Source organism: Amphiprion ocellaris, chromosome 8 (genome assembly GCF_022539595.1).
Source record: "Amphiprion ocellaris isolate individual 3 ecotype Okinawa chromosome 8, ASM2253959v1, whole genome shotgun sequence".
Classification (NCBI taxonomy): domain Eukaryota; kingdom Metazoa; phylum Chordata; class Actinopteri; family Pomacentridae; genus Amphiprion; species Amphiprion ocellaris.
Genome location: NC_072773.1, coordinates 13,221,822 through 13,247,730, shown reverse-complemented (window position 1 = coordinate 13,247,730; position 25,909 = coordinate 13,221,822). Strand labels below are relative to the sequence as shown.

General features: G+C 39.1%; 1 protein-coding gene across 1 annotated transcript in view; it reads left to right on the top strand.

The window, feature by feature from the left end:
- ctnnbl1 (catenin, beta like 1) overlaps positions 1-25,909 on the top strand; it is a 72,080-nt gene that overhangs the window by 11,454 nt on the left and 34,717 nt on the right. Inside the window, exons 8-12 of the mRNA XM_055013176.1 lie at positions 1,555-1,627; positions 3,297-3,355; positions 3,743-3,891; positions 9,637-9,818; positions 24,889-24,986. Of these exons, the coding sequence (XP_054869151.1) occupies positions 1,555-1,627; positions 3,297-3,355; positions 3,743-3,891; positions 9,637-9,818; positions 24,889-24,986 (561 nt within the window). The remainder of the gene's footprint in view (positions 1-1,554; positions 1,628-3,296; positions 3,356-3,742; positions 3,892-9,636; positions 9,819-24,888; positions 24,987-25,909) is intronic.

Genomic DNA, 25,909 nt, shown 5'->3' with positions numbered 1-25,909 from the left:
AATATATCAAGAAAATAATCATTAATCTAATAATAAATATTTTCAGTTGTGGACTCATCTTTCCTTCCTTTTATCGCATAACTTTCTGTTCCACAACTAGTTCCACATAGTATAAAGTTATGTTTAGGGCTGCAGCTATCGATTATTTTAGCAATCGGGTATTCTATGCCAATTAATCGAATAATCGGATTCTACACTTGGCATGTGTGTTACAGCATTAAAAGTGGGAGTGATTGTGCTGTGCAGCAGAAATAACCATCCTGGTGGAACATAGTGGACATCAGCTGTGTATTATACATATAGTATAGTACATGGGTATAGTACATATATAGTATAGTACACAGGTATAGTACATGTATAGTACAGGGGTATTGTACATATATAGTATAGTATCGGGGTAATAAACTAAAACTCAAAGCCATGGGAAAGTTCATGTATTTGGTTGGTGATGCAGAAATCACATAAATATGTTTTTATGTTTGGTCCGTTTAAACTGCTGGTACTGCAGCTGATGGAACATAAATAAGAAAACTGATCTGTTTATTAGTATTCATTACAGAGAATTTTCAATCCGTATAATTCCACTTTGATTTGGAGACAAATTAAAGTGATTTCCTTCATTATGAGACAGTGTCAGACCTACATGCACTTCAATACAATATCATGTTTGAATATATGAAGTTTGATAGTTTTATTGTGCAGCTGTCTGTTAGAAATAATCTGCTGCATTGATCAGTAATTAAATATATTCACACATGCTTAACAGTTTTATACCAGCATTCCTGTATTATATAATTTCCCATAGCAGCTTTTTGCCGTCATAAATGTTTATGTTCCTCATTGTTCTCCATTAAAACCACCTGTTTGTGATGGGTACATTTTGTGTGAAAAACAAGTCAAATGAAGCTTTAAAAGCTCCTGTGTGTGTGACGAGTTTGAAGCAGAAAGTCTGAATTAACAAAGAAAGTTGAAAACCACCTTCATACCTGTTAACTCTGACTGAGGTTTTAGTTTTTGTCGAGCTGACAACGAAAGTCTGACTGTGTGAAACTGCTTTAATAATTCAGCTTCTGATCTGCTAAATGCTGTAAACACTTGAAAAGTTGCATCAGTTAAAATAGAAGTGTCCCGTCAAATTTAAAATCCCCTTATAGTTTATTGATTATTGGTCCGTATAGAATGAAGTCTGAGTCTGGACTCGGCCCGCGGTCCACCAGTTAGTGACCTGAGGTCTAGTATGTAGTGGATGAAACGAAGCCTTGATTCAGAGAATTTTCCAGAGAATTGTTTCAGCCCTAGTTATGTTCTTCTAAACATCATTATTTCTGTATTTCTACTCAACACTCAGGGTTGTTTTGAATGAATAAATGTGTTTAGAAATGCTGTGGTTGCATCCCACTAATTTATACAATATATATGGCAGAATCTCTGCTCAAGGTTAAAAAAAATGCAGATTTTCTGATAGAACACATGGTTATTTTCTAAATTCTCTGGAGAACAGTTTCTTGAGACCAGTGGTAATTAGACTTTGGTCTCTTTTTGTCTCCCTCTCAGGCAAAGATGCCGTTTGATGCTAACAAGCTGTACTGCAGTGAAATTCTGGCCATCTTGCTGCAAAACAATGACAGTAAGTGTGTCTCAGTAAATGGTTTGCAGATTCCAAATGATGCTAGTTTATTTTTCACATTCTCCCACCCTCTTTTCTCTCTTTTCATCCCCATTCCTTTCCTTTTTTTCTACCCATCTTGGCTCAGGCATGTTCCCTCACAGTCTTACCTCCTTGTGTCTTTCTCCACTCTTTTCATGTCTCTCTTTCTGTTATCACTCCTTCCATTTGTCACTTCGCTTCCTTTCACAAATTTATTCTTTCCTCCTTTTATCACCCCGTTTCCTTTCTTTGTCTTTCCTCATTTTATTTAGTCACTTTTGGATTTTATGTCACCTTTCATGTTCTATACTGTATCTCCTTGTAGCTTTGATGTCTTTTCTATTGTAGCCTCCCTTACTACAAACATGGTAAAATCCTCAGATAGCCATTAGACTATCAAGTAACTGGACAGATTCTCATTAATGGTACGAGCCACATTGATATTCAGTGGGAGTTGTGTCTCATTTTACACTCACTCCCCTCCTCCTCACTGGTGCTGCCTCCATTCATCTTCTCTCACCTGGCTTTCTAATATAGAATAAAATCAAAATCTGAAAAATGTTGTTTTGCACTGAAGGAAGTGCCTTCACAAATAAGGTACCATATTTTAAGTCCATCCATCCATCCATCCATCCATCCATTATCTATACACCGCTTAATCCTCACTAGGGTCGCGGGGGGTGCTGGAGCCTATCCCAGCTGACTCGGGCGAAGGCAGGGGACACCCTAGACAGGTCGCCAGTCTGTTGCAGGGCTACATATATAGACAAACAAGCACTCTCACATTCACACCTATGGGCAATTTAGAATAATCAATCAACCTCAGCATATTTTTGGACTGTGGGAGGAAGCCGGAGTACCCGGAGAAAACCCACGCATGCACAGGGAGAACATGCAAACTCCATGCAGAAAGATCCCGGGAAAGCCGGGACGCGAACCAGGGACCTTCTTGCTGCAAGGCGAAAGTGCTAACCACTACGCCACTGTGCAGCCCATATTTTAAGTCAGTGTTTTGAAATAATAAGGCAAGTCACACAGTTTTTATGTAGAAAATTAATGGAAATTGCATGTAATTATCACATCGTACTGTTGAGTTTAATATAAGAAAAGATACAGCATCTCATCTCTGTTAATCAAGATGCTTCAGATTAATTACATTTTCCAAATGAATTTCAGCTGTTGTTTACACAACCTAGACAGAGTAACAAATGCAAGCACAAACTATTGTTTTTGTAAACGTGGGTGTTCGTCATGCCACATCCTCATGTCAGTTTACAATATTTCTGTGTCCCATTTGTGGCCACTCAGAAGCATGGTTGTGTTGTGTGATACTCAAGTCTACACAGAATAACTTGTTAGGATATATTTTTCAATGTCCTCATTTTCTGGCTCTCTGGAGGTCCCTCGTGTTTGATGTGCTCGTCAGTATTTCTGCTCTTTTGCATGCCTCTGAAGCCTGTCTGTCATCTCCTCCCCATTTCTCTTTTGTTTTCTTTATCAGTCCACTTGAACTTTTTAAAAAATTGTTTTATGTCTGCCTGACCACTCACTAAATATCTTTTTTGGCAGTAATGTCAATATTATGTCTCTCCCGTCCTTTTCTCCATATTTATCTCTGAATCTTCCTCTCTTTATTTGTCTTCCACAGATACCAGAGAGCTGCTGGGTGAGATGGATGGCATTGACGTGTTACTGCAGCAACTATCTGTAAGCTTTTTAGACACTATTTTTAGTTTGCTCTACCCACTACCCTTCATATTCACTCACCATCCTCTTGAGGCACACAGGAGTAAAACGTAATTATACTGTGAGCTTTTCCACACCCGAGATTGAAATTTAGGTGGCAAACTCTGGTGCACTCACTTGTGCATCCATGTCAAAGCCAGTCTTCACACTGAGCTAATTTTACTCCTATTTTTAGGCTTACAATTAACCTCACCTTTGCATTCTCCAATAGATGAATTAAGAGACGTGATCACCACAAACAATCTTAGAACCTTTTATTTAACACTCATACATAGGCATGTGCATGCCAGTGCATGCTTTGCAAATACATCCTCACTCAGTGCTTTCTCTTCCTGCCTTCCATCTCAGGTGTTCAAACGCCACAACCCTTCGACAGCTGAAGAACAGGAAATGATGGAGAACTTGTTTGACGGTCTATGTTCTTGTCTCATGCTTCCCACCAATCGGGACCGCTTTCTCAGAGGAGAAGGGCTTCAGCTAATGAATCTCATGCTGAGGTGAGGCTTCTTAGTAAAAGTAATGCCATGACACACTCAAATTTTGTACAGATACTGTTGTTTGGTATACCTGTTGGTCAGCCCATCTGCCACCTTGGGCTAGACTGAAATATGACCTCATGAGATTAAGGTTTTGTAGGGGACAACTTTGCTGGCTTGCTTGAGAAAGCTCATAGAGTTGTAGCTAGGTGATCTTTCAACTTTTCATCTCCATCTTGCAGTAAACGGGCCATGTTGTGCAATATCCAGGTTTACAGTGTTACTCCACCACGTTCCTTGGCAGAGTAACAATGAACAAGTGAACACTACATCAGCTGTCTGCTGATGATCACATGATTGTGATCCTACTACACATCGACCGCTCTGGACTTATCTGGACTTATCCACTGGAAATGATACAAGGAAAACTTGATTAAATTGTGGGGGTGTTTCTGAGTCCCATCAATTCCCGCCACCCGCTGCATATTTAGGTTACGCGATTTGGTATCCATATATAATGTACACATGCATAACACTGATTTCTGATCATCAATAACTAACAAATAAACAAATGCTGCATTCCTAAAAAAAAAAAAAAAAAAGCAACAACCTTTGGCAGATATAACAACTGAACACACTCGTAGCATTCTTTCCACAATGGAAATCAAATATTCTTTAGAAAGTTCTTCCCAACTCTGTAGCAGAAGTTCCCATAAATTAGTGGTTCTTGTAGGTTGCTTTGCTTTCACTCTTCTGTCCAGTTCATCCCAAACCAGCTCCATGGGGTTTAAGTCTGGAGACTGTGCTGGACACTCCATGTTTTCAAGCTTACCATCTTGTTCTTTTTTCCTGAGGTAGTTCAGGCATAGCTTGGATTTACGTTGTGAGTCATTATCTTGCTGTAGGAAGAACCCCTGACCAACTAGGAACATACCAGAGGGTACTGCATGATGCTGCAGAATACTGTGGTAGCCGTTTTGGTTCAGGGTTTCTCTCACTCTGTACAAGTCACTGACCGTGAATCCAGCAAAACAGCCCCTGATCATCATGCTTCCTCCTCCATGTTTGAAAGTGTCCCACACTGAGGAACCATCCTTTCTCCTACTCAACGGCGTACAAAAATCCTGCGTGATGAATGAAAGATTTCAAATTTTGATTCATCAATCTATAATACCTTCTTCCAATCTCCAGTAGTCCATTGGTGGTGTTTCATGGCCCAGGAGAGCCTCTTATTCTTGCTACAACTCCACCTGTCAAACCTGCAACTCCAAGTCTTCTCTTCACAGTTGAAACTGAGACTTCTTACTACGACCACTATTAAGCTGTGCTTGAAGCTGTTGTCCTGTGAGCCTCCTATCACCAAGCTGTTGACTCTCAGAAACTTGTCTTCTGATTCTGTTGTGGGTTTGGGTCTTCCAGACCTCTTCCTGTCAGTTTCCTCCAGTTTCTGAGTGCTTTTTGATGGTGAAGAAATCTGTACTCACTGACGCCTTGACTTTCTTCATAATTTCTCTGTAGGAAAGACTTACATTTTTAAGTGTTATGATGTCTACAATTCTGTATTTTTCTGTCAGTATGGTGTGCTGTGTATACATTGAGGGAAAAAATGAACTTAAATGATTTTAGTATATGGCTGTAATATAACAAAGAGTGAAAAATTTAACTGGGTCTGAATACTTTCCGTACTCACTGTGCATATTCTATAATAGAAATCCCTGATATACAGTCTGGCATTCACAGCTCAGTACAGAACTTTGTTTCGTTCCTTCATGCTGTACATCCATCTATTCTGTTGCATGGTGAGGGTGCCAGTTCAATCAATCAACACTTGGTGAAGCGCAACAAGGCAGAGATGTGACCTTAAAGAGTCATAAAGACACATTACACGCATTGATGAAACCTTCACAGCTGCTGCACCCGTGCGCTGATAATCATATCACTGGACACGTAGATTTAAGTCTTCGATCAATACCTCATTATTGAAATGCAGAAACCATTTTCTATTAAATCTTCCACCAGGGAAAGAAGATAAAGACAGAAAAAATGCATAGCAGGTGCAAGAACAGAGCAAGATATGACTTTGGCAATGTTGGTCTTTAAAATGAATGGTGTTTTTTATAATAGGCTCAACGTTAGGTAGAGTACATGATGTTTGTTTGAAACGACACGAACACATAGGATTTATCATATTAATCAACAATCCTACTGCAGAGCTATCAGACACACTTGTTTTCAGCTGTTGATACCACCTCCATAGTAGTTTATCAAGTTTAATACGATAGTGGCACATTACATTTTTTGGGTTGTATTTAGATGCAAAATCTCCTTGAAATAGTCATGTACCCCAAAGTAATCACATTTCATCACTTTTTCCTATACAGTAAAGTAATAATGGAAACATTTGTCTTTTCTACTTATTACTGAAAGCAACCCTGTTACTATGCAGGCATTAATTGCACCAGCAATTTCAACATAAGCTAAAAAAGCAGCAAAATGAATTATATTGTATGTTACCACTACCAACAGAAACTTCTGGGTGGAAACGCAAGCAGCCCAAGTTGACCAGTCACACGTCTTCCTGTGGTAGCAACATTTATTCAGAGAGTATATGCAGCTATAGAGCCTGCAAGTGTTACTTCTGCACAAATTTTAACACATGCATGCAAAACAAGCTTCAGTGGCTGCAGACAGTCATTTGTTCTTGTATGGAATACACTGACTCATTCAAGCTTAAATACCAGGTCCCTTCAGATCATGCATATTTCTTCTTTTCCATCATGGCCAACAAAGCAGCACTGTGATATACAGACAAGTCACAAATTAAAGGAAAATCAACATAAAATTTCTTGTATGCTGCCCGAACAGCCTTAGTGCACCTTTGCATTGATTTTTCCAAGTCTCTGGAACTCTACTGGAGGGATGAACTTCATCATTCCATTAGATATCCCCTCAATTGGGGTTTTGATGATGAGCGCTGCTGGTCTCAGAGCAGCTCCTGCTTTCTAACCAAGATACAATATAGCCGCAAAATAACAACAACGTAGGGAAGTGGAATAAAAAAATAAATAAATCAGCTCTACTCACTGAGACACTTCAATCAAAAACTCTATTTCAGTTCTTCAGCTTTGTGCTATATAGCGGACAGCTAAATGTTTGTCAGACCAGGCTCTGCAACGGAACCAAAGATGTGCCAAACGCATGTCCGACAACCAGGAAATAATCTCATAGAGTTTTAAGTGCATCGATATTCATGACAGTTTTCGAAGGTAGAGCTTCCTTTCTTTTCTAATTTGATGTAGCCATTTACTTGGACACATCTGATCTGTTTTGGTCAGTATTTTGAACTATACACAGGTTAATAAACTCTTCAGCCGGGGTCAATCTTTGAGTGATTTAAATTTCTAGTATCCTCTAACACGGTCCAAAATCCATTTTGGAGTGACAGCAGTAAATTTTAGGACAACGGTATGTTGAGTTAAATCAGCTGTCGACAACCTCAATTGCCTTAGTTTCTCTTCAGAAAGCACCCTGCATATCTCTCCCCCGTGCCCTCCACAGCTGTCTATCATGTATATGTCTGTCTGCAGAACCAGACACTGCTGCCTGAAATATGTGTCCTTCCTCTGAAATAAACACTGTCATCTGTCATTGGTTGGAATGGAGGAAGTGACACTTTGACAGACAGCTACATTTCCACACACAACAGGTGTGGAGTGGGAGGGAAGGGGTGTAGACAGAGCAGGGCACTACTGGTCCCCCTTATAATGGCAATGCTTTGTTGATCTAAAACAGATACATATCTACTGTAGATTAGTTTATTTGTTGAATAAATGCTGATTGTAAATTATGTATTTTAAATAATTAGTGGATTCACATAGACATGTTATATACTGGACTAACAGTCCTGTCTAATATAAAACTAATAAAATTTTCTTAGCAATGTTTAGCAATACCTTTAGCTTTATACAAGGACCCTTCTCAACCTTATCCTCATTTTTTCTTATTTTTTCAATAAGGTTTTTAAGTGTTTCAAATTAGTTCTGTCAGACTATCTTATCATCACAAATTTGATGTGAATAATTAGTTTCAGCCTGATGAATGCCACCTTTCTTGAGCAGGTGCACAACTGTGAGATTTCATTATTGGCATATTAACTGCTTTTCAATTGCCATGTAAGACACACAGCAGTTGGTACGGTAAATCTGCTGTAATAACAAGTGTATCAGTGTTCTTGGCATTAGCAGGCCATGATATGATGACTATCTATCTATCTATCTATCTATATCTATATCTATATATCTATCTACATATATATGTGTATATATATATATACACACACACACACACACACACACACACACACACACACACACACACACACACACACACACATACATGGCTGCAACTCATTGCATTTAGGTATGTAGATGTGGTCAAGACAACTTTCTGAAGTTCAAACTGAGCATCAGAATGGCTAAGAAAGGGGATTAATTGACTTTGAACGTGACATGGTTGTTGGTGCCAGATGGGCTGGTCTGAGTATTTCAGAAACTGCTGATCTACTAGTATTTTCACCTCAATCACGTGTAAGTTTTACAGAGAATGGTCCGAAAAAGAGAAAATATCCAGTGAGCAGCAGTTGTGGATGAAAATGCCATGTTGATGTGAGAGGTCAGAGGAGAATGAGCAGACTGGTTTGAGATGATAGAAGGGCAACTGCAACTCAAATAACTACTTGTTACCACCACGGAATGCAGAATGACATCTCTGAATGCACAACACATCAAACCTTGAAGAAGATGGGCTACAGCAGCAGAAGACCACACTGGGTGCCACTCCTCTCAGTTAATAACAGGAAACTGAGGCTACAATTTGCACAGACTCACCAAAATTGGACAATAGAAGATTGGAAAAACATTGCCTGGTCTCGATTTCAGCTTTGACATCCAGATGGTAGGGTCAGATTTTGGGTCAGATACACAACATGAAAGCATGGATCTATCCTGCCTTGTATCAACGGTTCAGGCTGCTGCTGGTGGCGTAATGGTGTGGGGGATATTTTCTTGGCACACTTTCTGTCCCTTAGTACCAATTGAGCATGGTTTCAACGCCACAGCCTACCTGAGTATTGTTGCTAACCGTGTCCATCCCTTTATGAACACAGTGAACCCATCTTCTGATGAGTACTTCCAGCAGGATAATGCACCATGTCACAAAGCTCGAATCATCTCAGACTGATTTCTCGAACATGATAATGAATTCATTGTACTCCAATGGCCTCCACAGTCACCAGATCTTAATCCAATGGAGCACTTTTGGGATGTGGTGGAATGGGAGATTGACATCATGGATGTGCATCCGACAAATCTGCAACTGCATGATGCTATCAAGTATGCCACGAAGAATCAAGGCAGTTCTGAAGGCAAAACAGGATCCAACCTTTTACTAGCAAAGTGTACCTAATAAAGCATGTATACACACACACACACACATACACACATACACACATATATATATATATATATATATATATATATATATATATATATATATATATATATATATATATATATATATATATATATATATATATATATATATATATATATATATATATATAAAAAATAAAATTATCCATGCAGTAGCTGATTGAATTGAGAACTAAAATCTCAATAGGCTATTAGGTTATTTCTAGTTTTTTTCGAAGCAACGAAACTGTAAAGATGTAAATATATATATTGCTTGTTTCTTTGGTCTTGATTCCAGAGAAAAGAAAATGTCTCGAACCAGTGCTCTGAAGGTCCTGGACCATGGGATGATTGGACCAGAGGGAGCAGATAACTGCCACAAGTTTGTGGACATCTTGGGCTTGAGAACCATCTTTCCTCTTTTCATGAAAACCCCCAAGAAAATGAAGAAAACTGGTGCTTCAGAGAAAGAACATGAAGGTCAGTCACAGATTTCAATGAGTCGGTGGTAACAGGATTCCTTCACAAAGGCTGCAGCTGCAAGCATGTCACTGTGACTTGTTGAGCCAAGCAGTGAAAACTGGGAGATACATTAACTTCTTGTTCACTTACATACCATCACCAGCAGCGGTAACCACATATCTCTCTGTTAAAACATTTGAGATCAATGTAATCTACACACACTGAAAATTTTCTGTACACATGCTCTGAAAAGCCTTGGTTGTGGACTACTTCAAGCACTACAACTAGCTAATCTCAGTTGATCTTTGTCGTAAAAGCCTGTCTATGTCTCTGGTTTTACCTCAGCTTCTATCACTCTCCATCTTCACTCGCTAGAGTTTCCAGTTTCCAGAGTTGTTCATTGTGCTGTAAATCACACCATCATTTTCCAAGGAGATTTTGGACCTGGTTGCAGACTTTAAACAGTGTTGCATATTGAAAGCGAGGCTTATAAGAACCCATCTAAATGCCAGTGGTCATTATTCTATAGCCATTTCATTGTTCAAACAACATATATCATAATTTAAAGTAAAAAAAAAAAAAAAAAAAAAAAAAAACACTTCCTATTGTTAATGACCTCAAACACTATCTCATTGTATTCAGATGTTTCAAAAATAGGACATGGAATACTGAGGGTCACTGGTTTATGTTAGCAAAAATTGTTTTGCATGTAATATATTGCCACAGACATGCACAACTTTGTTCATTTAACTGTCAGTTTTCCCAGTGTTCCGAGAAATCCCTCATAACTAATGAGCTAAATATGACATTTCTGTTCCGTATGTTGTAGATGATGACTGAAAGCTACTTCTTTAACAACCTTCAGCTGTCATTATTTTTATTTGTCAAAAAAACATACATTGCTGAAAGTACTCATTGAAATTATTGTAGATGTGTGCATTTCCTACTTCTCCAGCTTCTAGTTTTCTGCAGTGTGTTGTCACACCCATTTCCTGCAGACACACTCAGTCCTAATCTGTTCGTGTATCACGGTTTGCTGCCTCTTTGGCCTGTCAGTTTACACTATCAATCCAATCTTGATTGATTTTCCTGCCTGCGCTCTTGAACCTCTCTTGTCTCTGAATGAGAGATAGGAAATGCAAACAAGAGGAAGAGATGGGAAGAGAGAGCAAGAAAGACATAGGTCTATGTCATACAGGACAGGAGAATAAAACAGGGAGGAGCTGAAAGAAAAAGGAACCTTATCCATTTCTCTGCTCTTTGTTTGATTTCCGACATTCAAAATACGAAAACCCCTCCCATCTCTCTGTCTGTAATAATTAAGCTCCATACATCCGGTGGGACTCCCCAGCTCTGCCGAGGAGACCAAATTGTTTTCCATTGTGTCCCATCTCACCCAGGGAATTGATAAATTAACCTTCGACCCCACTGAGCAGCAGGAGAAACAGTAGGGCAGATAACCCAGCATAGCAGTGAAACCTTGGCCTTGGCAAGGCAAGACACTCTCCAAAGAGACAGGCTTTTGAAGTGATGTAAAAATCCACCATGGAGGTTCGTCTTCTCTGTGAAGTTTGGCAAGTCGAGGTCGAGATCTGTTTGTAATTCTTAGGGAAAGCTGTTGCTGGAGATCCACAGTATGGTGGTGTAAGGAGTAGGTTTTGAAGAGGTCAAAATCAGCAGCTGTGTCTGTTGACACCTCTTTTGCTGGGAGTTTAAGATGTTTGCAGTAAATGTTGTGGTAAGACTTTTAGTGGCCTTCAAAACCAACTATCAGTATATAAACCTGACAATGACTTCAAATCTTTGCACAAGTCATTGTGTAAATAAACATAAATACAAAGAAGTTCAGGGTGAAGGCGAAAGTAGGCAGGTGGCCATAACTACCAATGGGAGTTTTCAGACTGCAACCATAATAGATGCATATACAACCATTTTTTGAAAGTGTGTGAATTAGAATGTCAGATGGTTGCATTTGTGTGGGTGCATGATGATCATTGGGCTTATTTGCTGTCTCTCTGTGCAGCACGGTAACTACTGCACAATATATTGGGGTTGACAGTTGTAGTTTTCACTTACTTGGTCAGTCTTTTTCTACCTGCACTTTTCCTGCCTATGAGAGAAGCAATCCATTAAGCTCTTGCCATGTTCTAAAGAAGAGATGATCTATAGCTGAAGAGCAAAATTAGCTGTAAAGTAGAAGAGATGAATGGTTGTTGAGATATGCAAAAAAACAGACTGGCACACACAGACTTCGTCATTTATTAGTGAAATATTTAGAATTCAAGCTGCATTTGTAAAGCCTTTACTCACAAAAATGTCCAAGACGTCCCATAGAACATACTGCATGGTATAGTATAATCATAATAATTGTTGAATGTTAATCAGTTGTCCAGCTGTTAGTACCCCTTAGTTTTACTCCTTAGACATGCTAACCCTGTTGAATGGCCAAAGGGAATGGTGGCTTTTTTTGTATACCAAGTACTTTAACTGCTGCTCAGTTGGCCTTCAGCTGCACTCCCATCTCCTTGAGTAGCTTTTATGTTGATATTGCTAGAAACTAGGGCTGAAACGATTCCTTGAGTTATTCGAGTAATTTGATGACTAAAATTCCTTGAGGCAAAATTCTCTGATTCGAGGCTTTGTTTAATCCACTGCACACTAGACTCCAGGTCCCTACTTGGAAGAAGGCGGTCAGAGTCCGGACTCAGATGTCATCCTATACGGACCCAGACCTATAATCAATAAACTATAAGGGGATTTTAACTTTGACGAGACTCTTCTGTTTTGACCGGCGCGGCTTTTCTAGTCTTTACAGCGTTTAGCAGATCAGAGGCTGAACTACGAAGGAAATTTAACATAGTCAGGCTGTCTTTGTGTGAGTCAGCTCAACATAAACTATAACTTCAGTCAGAGTTAACAGACATGAAGGTGGTTTTTAACTTTCTTTGTTAACTCAGACTTTCTGCTTGAAACTCATCACACAAATAGGAGCGTTTAACGATCATTTGACTCCTTTTCCGTACTAAATGAACCGATAGCGAGCATGTTTTTTTAATGGAGAACAATGAGGAACAAATCAGATCAAAGTGAAACTAATGTTATGGATTGAATATTCTCTGTAATAGATACTAATAAACAGATCAGTTTTTGTATTTGTGTTCAGCTGCAGTATCAGCAGTTTAAACATAAAAACATATTTATGTGATTTCTGCATCACCAACTAAATACATATAGGTTCCCATGGCTTTGAGTTTTAGTTGAATATCCCTGTTCTATACTATATACAATCAAGCCTGAAATTATTCATACCCTGGCAAATTTTGATCAAAAGTTACTTTTATTCAACCAGCAAGTTTTTCTTGACTGGCAATGACACAGCCTTCCCCCAAAAGATAATAAGATGATGTACAAGGCATCATTGTGGAGAAATTATTCATCAGCTTCTATTTATTTATTTATTTTTAAACATTTAAACAAGAAGTGGCATGTCCAAAAGTTTGCATTGCAAACTGTCGCGGTCTATGGGAAAATCCAAGGGTCTATACCATTCCAAATAGTCCAAGCTGTTCTAAAGCATTCTGATTACCCTGATTCATTGGGAACAGCTGTTTTAATCAACACAGCAGGTGAAAAACAGCAGCACTCTGCAGTTGATTTGTGGACAGTCATGGCTAAGACAAAAGAGCTCCCTGAGGACTTACAGGTTCGCATTTTGGCTGCTCACAAGTTAGGGAAGGGCTGTAAGACCATATCAAAATGTTTTCAAGTTCCAGTTGCTACAGTGCAAAATATTATTAAAAAATACAAGACGTTCCACACTGTAGAAAATCTCAGAGGATGTGGTCGGAAGCCAAAAGTGACACCTGTGCTGACCAGGAGGATAGCGAGGCAGGTGAAAAAGAATGCAAGGATCACCACCTAGCCATCCTGGAGAATCTGGGCCCTGCTGGTGGCAACGTCTCAAAGCAGACAGTGTAACGGACACTGCACACTGCTGGGTTCCATGAACGCAGACCAAGGAGGACGCCACTTCTCCAGATAAGGCACATGAAAACCTACTGGGCCTTTACAAATGCTCATCTGGACAAAGAAGAAGATTTCTGATCTTCTGTTTTGTGGTCAGATGAAACAAAATTGAATTGTTCGGCCACAATGATGTAGCCTTCATTTGGCATATAGAAGGAGAAGCCTTCAACCCTAAGAACACCATCCCCACTGTCAAAAATGGTGGTGGGAACCTAATGTTTTGTGGATATTTTTCAGCCAATGGACCAGGGAACCTAATCACAGTAAGCGACACCATGAAAAAAAAAGGAATACATCAAGATTCTCAAGAACATCAGGCAGTCCGCAGAGAAATTTGGCCTTGGGCACCACTGGGCATTTTAGCACGACAGCTACCCAAAACACTCAATTAATCAGCAGAGTAATCAGTAGAATACTGGATTACTAAAATAATGGATAGCTGCAGCTCTACTAGAGACCCTTGGCAACATACCATGCTTGGTCAGACCTTTGTTTTTCCAGGCATGTTTTGCGACAAGCTTTGTGTACCTCAGCTTCTTGCACTTGTAGGCCTACTCCGCTGCATCCTCCCATTGCACTGTAAGCTCGATGATGTGAAAGAGATGGAGTGAGGCTGATCATAGTAGAAGATATGATCTCAGGTTGGTGGACTCGATTTCAGCTAAGCAGAAGAATCTCTGGCATAAGTCTACCACCATCTTCCAATGGCATATCCTGCTGAGCTGGTGTGGCGGATCTAGCTTGACCATCACTTTCTAGATATGTTAATTTGTCTGTTAATACGGTTTCTGCATGTTTGGCATTTTATCATTATAGGATATAAAATTATGAAAAATAACTCTAGCTAGTGAGTCCTGATCCGACGCCCATGATGGAGATCATGGCTGGTCAAAGCATTATTTAACTGATCAGTATCGGCTTTACTGAGCACAAACCTAATCCTGATCCCTCGTTTACGTCCACTGTGTCACAGGATGAGGCTAAAATGTCTGCAGTGTGGAAATATTTTAAATTGGATAGTGAAAGCAGTTTACCAGTCACTCGTAATATCTACAACGCAAGGATTTCACAAAGCAAGAGTAACAGAGCTGCATTCAATACTACTAATTTGATACGACACCCAAAAGTTCACTCAGGTAACTCAGTGGTCGCACAGCAGCAACACACACTGTACAAGACTTTAAAAAGGAGAGAAAAACATTTTCAAGACACTGGCAAGGCCAAAAAGTGTGCACATTCATCGTGCTGGATGAGCAGCCCATCGCTTTAGTAGAAAATACAGGTTTTTGACATTTTTAGGAGTTTTTGTGTGAAAAGACAGAAGTACCATATGTCGAGTGTTTGCACGTGATTTAAATCAAAGCGGCACTTTTTACGCAGCACCTGAGCTTTACAACAAGGATCACGACCAACTATGAGGTATTTTATCAGCTGTGACTGCTGTTACCATTTTATTATTCTATTTTTATTATAATGCTGCTCCAAGTGTGCTGTGACTGTGAATGTCAAAGTCAATCTATTACACCTCTTTAAAGTGGAATTTTGATTATATTTGAGTGCTGTAGTTTTATGCCATTAATGCAGTGCTAATGGAATTGCAAACGATTTATGAAGGCATATTTTACATTGTTTACTCCGTTATTATAGCAGCTACATATAATGCTGCACTCAGTGAAACTGAGGTATGTTACTTCCTTTGTTAATTTATAAAATACAAATAATATACGGTCATAGATTTGATGGACACTTTTTTTTCTTGTTGAGCATATACAGTGGATTCATTTTAATAACTTTTTTGTGCTTGAGGTGTACTGACTCCAACTGTAAGCAAAATGTTGTCAATTTGGGGTTTGGTATTGGCAGATATTCAATACTAAATGACTTGGATATGGTTAAAAAATAAGTTTGTCTATTGTCTTGACCCAAATAATGCAAAACCTTCAAATCCATGCTGCAGAGGTCTAATACAAGTTCATGCCTTCTTTTTTTTGTCTAAAGCTTTCTAAAAGTACACATTTAGACTGAATCTCAGAACAGTGCATTATGTTTGCAAGTACTAATAACAGATAGTTATTTGCTTGCATGGCTGCTTTTATCCCTCAGAGAGGTAACATTTATACAAATACATATGTTCTTATTAAAATTCACAACTATAAATGACTGTCTGACATCATCAAATTGAAAAGAATGAGCTTTGATTAGTTCAACATTCATGATTTCATCATTAGTCTATAATGAAATCATATTATTCTTTCTGATTAGACTTGGAACATGTACTGTATAGGATTTCCCTTCATGTCTCCATTGATTTGTCAAACAGCCATAGGTGTAATGAGATGCCTGTTATAATATATGACACAGTTAGTGAACCCTCCTTCTCTGTAAGGCTCCTAATTGAAAATGCCATGAATCAAGTGGCTCTCCTGAATAACACAATAACACTGTAGATTAATTAACTATCACATGCTTCAAACAAAAGTAATTAGGAGGTAGAGACCTCTCTGTCCTTGTATCTTTAGTCTGCTCTCTCTATGATAAACCTCAGTGCAAAGATTGATCCCTGTGAAATCCTGACTGTAATTGATGTAGCACAAATGACCAGGCATTGCCAGGCCATATTAGCATACAGAATAGCATAATTAATAGAGAGATTGTAAGTGGGAAGAAAAAACTCAAAGGAAACTAGAGGGGAAAAAAATCCAAACAAGTTACATTTTTCTCCTCATGAGTAACACTGACATTGTCGCAACACTGACATTCACCTTGGTTTAGGGTCTCAGTTTATTGGTGTATGTACTCTTTCATTACCACTGAAATGAGATTGTATGATGGAAATTGGTGGCAGCCGGTTGTTATATTTAGGTGGCTAATGATGCGAGCGAGTGTGAGAGGGAACAGAAGTAAACAACTAATTTACATGGCGAGGCACAATAGTCCTAGCTATGTCTCCAGCTCGGAAAAGTGTTTCTTTGTGTGCTCGTGTGAACGTGTGTGTTTGTTTGGTGGCGAGAGAGTGCTCAAGAGAGAGGCTGAGAGAGCAAACAGAGGCTTTTGTAATTGATAGATACTGAATGCCACACAAACACCTTCCAGTGCAGCGAATGCCCTTACCACGACCCTTATTTTCTAATGAATGCACTAAAATAGGTAATGAGTGAGCCATGCTGGCAGAAAGAGGTCTGTATTAGAAACACTGTCATATTGTATGCCTCTGCAGCTCTGGTGGATGTTAAAAGATGGAATAGCCCATTTAATAGAAACAGGATGCCTTTATTAAAGCAACCCTTCCCCCGACTCCAAAAAACTCAAAATGATGGCAGTTTCATTCCAGAGACAAAACATGGCTATTACTTTATCACTGGTATCTCTTCTCTGATATTAACAAAATGGAAAATTTGAAGCATATCTTCATAGCAGAATATATGACGTTAGATAAGTGACTTTAATAGAGGGACTTGGTTATCTGAATTTAATGATGAATGTTGCATCTCATATTTCAGTCAAAAGCAGAGACTTAAATGGAACTCTGATTTAATCCTCCTCCCGGCTCAGAGTGCCTTTGGCTCAGATTGAGATCAGTAATATTTTACATGATACAAGTTTGATTGGAATCTGTGTTGTCAGAGTCATGCTGTGTAATCCTATTATTATCCTATTATTAGTGCATTTCAGAGGAGAGATTTGCTGTTAGATCCTTGTGTAAAGATGCATCTAATTAACATCTTCTTCACGTTTGGTCTTTCCTCTGCTGGGGATTGATCATGTTCCATCCCTGTGAACTTTAATGAAATATGCTGTGGCATATTTAGATGTATATGAAAGATTTTATTCAGAACACTTAATATTCTGTTTATGAGGGGACATGCTTAACATCAAGAAAAAAATTATCACTCAGTAGTAGGAGGAATTTAATAACTCAGACCTTTTTCATATCAGCCGTTTATAATGTACCACAAGTTTTTTGAAGCGAGTCATTACTCAAGTTGAAACGAGTTTGCTGTATACTTTGAGCTTTATAAATTTTTTTGTAAAATACATAGTATCTTTTTGACCTAAAGGAATGGGGGAAAAATGTTTGATCCCATCCTTTAGCAAAGAAAGGATTCAGTGCTGATTGGTTAAACTTGGGGGAAAAAAAACAAGTTGTTTTTTTTCTGTAGTCTCGACCTACTTTTCAAATAGCAGTCTTCTAAAATTTACCATATAGGCTTACACAACAACACAGCAATGCAGCAACCATCTCTGCTCCTTTCAGTCATTAAAATTTGTGCATTATCATAGAACTGAAGTAACTACAGTAACTATAATTACTCCACCAAGGTATGCAGCGGAGTTATGTGATGATCGGCGTACGTTTGTCTGTCTGTTAGCAACGTTCCTCAAAAACAGACTAACGGATTTGGATGAAATTTTCAGGGAAGGTTACAAATGACACAAGGACCACCTGATTAGGCAGTGATGCGGCTCACAGTTTGGATCCACAGATTTGTTAAAGATTTCTGTATCATTGTGTGATAGTGGCATGGCGTCACTATAACTATGACTACAAGTGAACACTATGTCAGCAGACGATCACATGATTGCGATCCTACTACAAATCGATCGCTGTGGACTTAATAGGATTTATCTGTTGGAAGTGATATAAGGAACAATTGATTAAATTGGGGATGTTTCCGAGTCCCATCAATTCCGCTACATATTTAGATCATGCGATTTGGTATCTGTACATAACGTACACATGCATAACACACACCTGTCCTCAATGCAACATCATTTTTTATTAAAGATTTCATCCGTCGGAAATGATACGACGACTGAGCAGCGTTGGCGGAGTACTGCGCTCTCTGAGTGCTTATCTTGTTTGTCTTTGATCTGACACTGAAGCTGCAAAATTCTTGTCACCTCGTGAGTTTCGTGGATCCAACACTAGTAACAAAACAGAAAGATACAAGGGCTTATTATGGGGCTGTTTCTGTAGTGGAAAGACTCCTACGGTGACCCAAGGAACCTAGATCAAGTGTAACCCCTGTGCCGTAATTTCTGCCAACCAAAACATCTCTGCTCCTGAGTATCAAATCTCAGGAACCAACAGTCTATTTAGTGTATCGTGTATATTGTCACACACTGTTTAACACAAGAGATGTGTTAATAAAGAGTTACAATGGAATTCAGAGCCAGAATTTAGTGCTACTCTTTCAGACAGTGAATGCAGACTTTATAACCCTCTCACAGGGGCTAGCATGTGGTGCAGAAAGCTGATTGCTCTCTCCAGGGCACTGTTAGTTCAGACTCAATCTGTCTATCAGTGCAGTACCACCTATCTGTTCCTCTGTCGTTCAAAAGTACTCTCAATCAATAAATGAATTCAGGCCCCTTGGGGTTATTTGCATGTTAACTTAGTGCTCTTGAACTCCTTGGGCAAAGATGAGGCAAACAGCGAATAATTAATGAAGCATGAGTGAATGCTATCATTTGGAAATGCGCTGTGTATATCAATCTAGGAAGAGTTGACTGAGACCTTGTTCACTGCTCTAAAGCAGTTTATGGTGATGGAAAGACTTCATGCATTACTTTGAGGAGATGCCAACTCCATTAGCAGTGTGTCATTGCTGTCAAATATACAGCATGGCCGAGCCAGTTTACAGCAAATGGACATTTGTTTACTTGTCTTTCTCCTGCTTTCACAGTTTTTGTTATGTTGTTGGTTTGTGCTGTTTGTGCAGAATTTTGTGTTTCTTTTAAAATATAAGCAACTATGGAGGATTCTATAAATGCCAGAGTGAACTCAGATGGCTCTTGTTTATATGATTGTTCTGAGCAACAGGAGGTTCTTTGCTGTCACGACCACTATGCAGCTCTTGAGTTAACCACAAAATTACAAACTGGAGTTTACATACTACATTTAATGTGTTTTATGGTGTATGGATTTGACTTTTACCCCATCTGTCATGATCGATTCAACCCGCTCTTGCTGGTGACCTTTTTCGTAATATGTGCAAGCTGACCCCAGCTGAAGTTGCCTACATTGGACATTTGTAACAGCTTTGTACAACAAACTAGTCTTGTTTATGGACATTTGGAAGGTAAAATTGATTATTACTGTTTTGTGGGAGATTGTTATTAATTTGTTCCTTATGTTTGTACCCAACATTCAAGTGTAAAGCAAAACATGTAGATTAAGTATTGATTGCACACCTTTTTAAAGACAGATGAGGAAGCTGCTTTATTGAGCTTACCCTCTATTTGGTACATACAATGTATTTCCACCCCTTCGCAAATCTCAACGGAGCAGTCTCTGTTTAGTTTTAAACTCTTTGGGGAGAACATTCCACAGCCAGCGATCAATAGCCTCCCCGGCAGGGCGTAGAGGTGGCGACATCAATTACCACTTGGTTCAAGCTGATAAAGTAGTGTCCTTTTGGAAATGGCAGTTAGCCTCCTTGTCATTGTGTACAGGAAATAAGGTTGTCTACATTAAAGTAAGAGATCTGTGGGCTGAGCCAGTGTGCAGCTAGACCACATAGCTTTAACTGCATGTAATAACTGTTATACCAGTCAGTTATTGAAACTGTGAAGTCTGTTTAGAGTTTCACCTGCTCCTCTGATATACCATTATATATTTATTTTCAAAGAAATGTTGAAGGGATTTCATTGTGGCACACTATGACGTAAATACCTTTATTCTTCCTGTTAGTGGGCAAACCAGAGCTTAAAGGTGCAAGATGCAAGATTTGGTAGATAAATACAGCATTAATTTATCTGTAACTGAAAGGTGTATTGCAGTAATTGTGTGCTTCACAGAGAATGAAGTCCCTCTCTCTCTCTGTGTATGCTGTAATCTGAGCTTTTCTGTTCTATGTTTGTATCGTTGGTTTGGCCAGGTGTGTATGTTAGTGCATGTGAGTCCTTCCCTTTGAAACTGTTGGCCCTCCCTGTATTTATAAGCATGCTGAGAGTGATCTCCCACATGACACTGGAAAAGAGAAAATGAAGTCCAATGTTCAGGTGGTGCCCTCAAAATCCTATGAATTTAAAAACAAATTATTATATCTATCTCAACTCAATTATGTTCACTTGTTTAATTTTAGCTCAATGTAAGAGTTTCTACTGCTGCGCCTGGTTGTTCTAGTCTGAAATGCTAGTGTTCCAGTGACTTCCACTGGATCTGAAATGTTATACTCAGAACCTTTAACCACTGAGAGGAGGCACTGAACTAGTTAAGAAAAATTAAAAGCCCTAAAGTAAGCACATTTTAAGGCGTATGTACTTCTCTTTTAATTATTCACCATGCCAATACAGTGCCTAAAAAAAAATTAACCCCCTTGGAAGTTTCCCCCTTTTACTGCTTTTCAGCCATGACTTATGGTCAATTTAATTACTTTGACTTTTATTGACAAGAATTTATGAAAACGAACATTGCATCTGGCAAAAAAAAAACTCAAATTTGATCTCATCGTCCAAGAACCATCTTCTAGTTGACTTCAGTCTCTTACAGGCCTTCTAATGATCTCTTGTCCAGATTTAATAAGGGCAATACTGGAGGATGCACAGTTTCTCCCATCTCAGTTGCAGAAGCTTTTAACTTCTTTAGAGGAGTCATAGTTGTCTTGGTGGCCTCCCTCACCAATCTCTTTCTTGCTTGGTCACTCAGTTTTTGAGGACATCCTGCTCTAGTCAGGTTTACACATGCCACACTCCAATTTCCTAATGATGGGTTTAACTGGACTCCAAGAGATAATCTGTGACTTGGATATTTTCTTGTATCATCCCCTGAGTGGTGCTTTTCAATAGCCTTTTCACAGAGGTACTGAGTGTTCTTTTCCCTTCACAGTATACTTATAACCAGAAGAACTATTCACCATGGCTGGACCTTCCAGATACAGGTGTCTTTATACTACAAGCACTTTCAATGCACTCAGATGATCTCTATTTAAATATTTGTGTGACTTTTAGCATCAACTGGCTGAACCTGTGTTGAATTTGGTGAATTACTTTAAAGGGAGTGAATACTTATGCAGTCACTTATTCTAAGTTTTATATTATTAATTAATTACTTAAAATTTCATGCAAGTTTCTTTGTACCAAAGATCAAAGTGAATATTGCCTTCCATAGAGCCCTTTAAATTTACCAGATTGCATGAATGCAATCTCCCAATGTTTAAATTGGTTACAAATTTAAGGTGTCTTTTAATTCAATTCAATTCAATTCAGTTTAAACCTCGAGCAGAACCCGGCTCTTTATGTTACCCATCTGCCTGCTGGCCAGGCAGGTTGAGAAGGACAGAAGAGGTAGAGAGGTAGAGGTAGAGGGGAAGAGGGATGGAGAGGGGGAGGGATGGGAGAAGAGGGGGGTGGGGAACACAGACCATATAACACACAATTGGATACATGTATGATAAGCTAGATGATATATACAAAGTACAAGCTAACATTGAAACTGATTCATAGTTTACTGTTATGGTGTACGGCTCTGGCATTAAATATACTACATATATAGCCGGTAGTAAAATTCAAATAGCATGTAGATGAGCATATCAAGTATAGTAAGGGCAATGCAGAGTAGACTGGTGGAAATGGGCAGCTGGAAGCAGTGGACTGGAGGAAGGTCAGCAGCAGCATCCCACAGTGGACATGGTAGAGACTAGGCCAGTTAGTGGGACAGCAACCATAGATCTGAAGCATCCAGCTCTGGGACCAGGGACACTCAGAGAAAGGACACAGGGAGAAACAGAGTGAGTGTAATGCAATAACGGTACATATATTGAATATAAAGGTAGTTAGAGAAGGGCTCAGTGCATCCAGAGAGGTTCCCCAGCAGCCTAGGCCTATAGCAGCATAACTAGGGGCAGAATTAAGGGACGTCGAAAGGGGAAGTAAGTTGTGCAAATGAAGACACCAGCTCACCCCCTCAGGGTCCCCCAGTCAGCCCTAACTATAAGATTTGTCAAAAAGGAAGGTTTTAAGCCTAGTCTTAAAAATAGAGAGGGTGTCCGCCTCCCGAACCCAAACTGGGAGCTGGTTCCACAGGAGAGGTGCCTGATAACTGAAGGCTCTGCCTCACATTCTACTTTTAGAGATTCTAGAAACAACAAGTAAGCCTGCAGGCTGAGAGCGAAGAGTTCTGCTAGGATAATATGATACTAAAGGAATAAGCAGTGAAGTTAATCAATGTTTTTTCATGCTATTTGGTCAATTTTAGACTGTTTTCGCTGCTTAAGAAGCCCTGAAAGGCCCCAAAGCCCCGTTTCTATTAATAACTTCCTGTTTATGAGTAACATCAGTTTTGATGAACATGTATTCTTTTGTTTTGCCATGCTCTTCTCACTGGTGTTATGTCTGGCCTGACAGTCCTGATGAAGAATTTTTGAGTGTTTTAGGACAGTGATGACAGCATGAACAGAACAGGTGCACGTAAAAGGCCACCTTAAAATGTGTGGTAGACAAAGGTGTGGGTGTGAGCATGTCAGTTAGGCCCATAGCCAGGAACTTGAGTGTTCACAGCTCTTGCATTTGTGGTCTAAGAAATCATTTCAGACTGGATGTGTATAAATGTGACCTTAGCTAATGTCTGCCACCTTCACCAAGACCTTCAGGAAGCCAGCATAGACAAACTCATCAACTCTCTACGTTGCTGTGACTTATTTACTTGTGATGCTGCTTATTTATTCATCAAAATTTTAGTTGTTTAGGAAGATGTAAAGCCACATTCTTGCAGGCTGTAATTGCCTTGTTAATAATGAGTAAATGGATAGGAAGTTGAGCTAGAACATGAAGAGATTCAGTTTAATGGTAACAGTAACTGAGGAGACCAGAAGAGTTTTAAGTCAGCAGTTCTTTCATTCAGTTGAAGGCTTCTGACTCACATTCAGCAGTGATCAGCATTTGTCAATTTCTTTCAGCTTTTAGTGGAATATATTCTCCACTGGGCCTTTTCTTTCTGAAGCAGCAAGACTCCAGTTTGTTGTGTTTTGTGTTTCAGTGCATTTTTAGGCCTTGTTCTGCTTATATTGTTCATGCTGATAGATATTTATGTGTTCTGAAAGAACTGACATGAGCAGGTATTGCAGCCGCTTGGTTTCTCAGCCACCCTGTCTTGTGGGTAAAGACGCTGCAGGTCATAAGCGATTGCACAAAGGGAACTGACAGCAAGCATGACCCCCTTTAAAAAGCAGAAATGGAATTGATTCTTGTACTCTTGTTGCTTAGCAACTGGAAAGCCTTGTTGAGAGAGAATATTGACCTCTTGTTGATAAAGTCCAATTACATTTTTTCCTCCACTCTGTATATCCGGAGATGTTGCAGTGTCATATTCTACTCCCCCTGTGTGTACAGTGTATGTTTCATTCAATTTCATAGAGAAATGTTATACTGATTGTCACATACTGGTGCAGCCTGTGACTGAGAAGGTCTTTAAATGAGATAGCACATTTTATATAGCATGAATTGGTTTAACAGGGGCACTCAATGTGACTAACTCGTGTTTGTTGCTAATTTAGTCAATTAACACATTCTTAGAGCTCCTACTCACTAAATGGCCCCAGAGCTGCCACAGACAAATTTTTATCACCACGAAAACTGTAATTCAATCACAGCCAAAACCCTTGCACATGTTCAAGCATGCCCTAAAATGAAAATTGATTTCTAAATTTCATTAACATTTTCTTCTCCTCTTGTTCTGTGCACTCTCTGTTATAGTGGCCACGCTTAGCTGGATGCGTGCTGTAATTGCAAATTATCAAGTGCTAATCGATTTGTTCTTTCTGAGGGCCGTGAATGTAGGTGCGAATGAGCTTTGCAGTTACCAATTTTTTGAACGTGAGACTGTATTAACACGACACTGAGGAACATAAGTGTGGCTCATAGGTTAGTTAAAGCTCAATAATCTTAGCACTGTGATCTCTTTGATGTTCCTGTAGGTATACCTGCTGCGTGTGTTTGTCAGAGAGTTGCAGTTATCTTTTTGATGTTAGACAAACCTAAACTTCAGGGAAAGTTTTGCGATTTTTGCTTGGTGATAAAAACAAGGAAGTTTTTGCTTCACTTCTCACTTTACTTTTTTCAGAGCATGTCTGCTCCATCATCGCTTCCATGCTGAGAAATCTCAAGTCCCAACAGAGAAGCAGACTCCTCAACAAGTTCACAGAGAACGACTGTGAGAAGGTTAGTTTTCATCATCTTCCTGCTGTTTTCTTTTGTTTCTCTCCCTTTTTCACATTTTTTTTTGATTGCCAGCAGATTGCTTCATCAAGAAGCCTCAGCTGAAGTGTTCATGTGTGTTCATCATCCATATGCTGTGGTTACAGGTTATTTGCAGCCCCTTGAATCAGAACACGTCTTTGTATTTTCTAAATTTAAATGCCCTGAAAACATACTGCTTCAATCAGTTTCTTACTACAGGCAATAGAGCCCTACATGAACACACAATTTTCTACCAAGCTGTTTTGTTATTTCACACAAGAGACTTTTGGATTAGTGTATTTCTCTATACTCTTTTTAGCTATTTTGTGGGCTATGCTCAGTTGTGCACACATCTGGTTGTTCACGGATGTTGCCTGACCAGTCTCATTCAAATCTAATCAAAGCCACATTGCACAATCCTGCAGGAGCAAATTGGAAAAGTTTTTGTGTTAAATTGCAACCTTTAGAAGATTAGAATTTTAACTTGAATGGTTGCTTTTTAAATTATGAAAATGTAAGTTTTTAAAAAAAATATTTTCGGGCACTTTAAGAGCATTTTAACCCCTTGATGCCAATTGTCGCAAATTCACATCAAACCACTTTCATTCAGACTGCAGCCGAGGTAGTGTATCCAGTCCCCCAATGCCGGTTTGTGCATATTCAGTACGTACCTCTGAACGTTTTGCATGCACTGGTTTCACGTAGGACTGGTCGGTGTGGGACCTAATTATTATATATTTCTTCTATGTGTAATAGACATATTAACAATCCCCACTTAATTCAGTATCAGCTGGAAAGCAAAAAAAATATTTTTTCTTATATAATTGTAAATAAATTAAGACCAAACAAATTTTTTTCATCCTGTACAGGCCCATGGATTGCATGCTTTTAGGACTGTAATAATC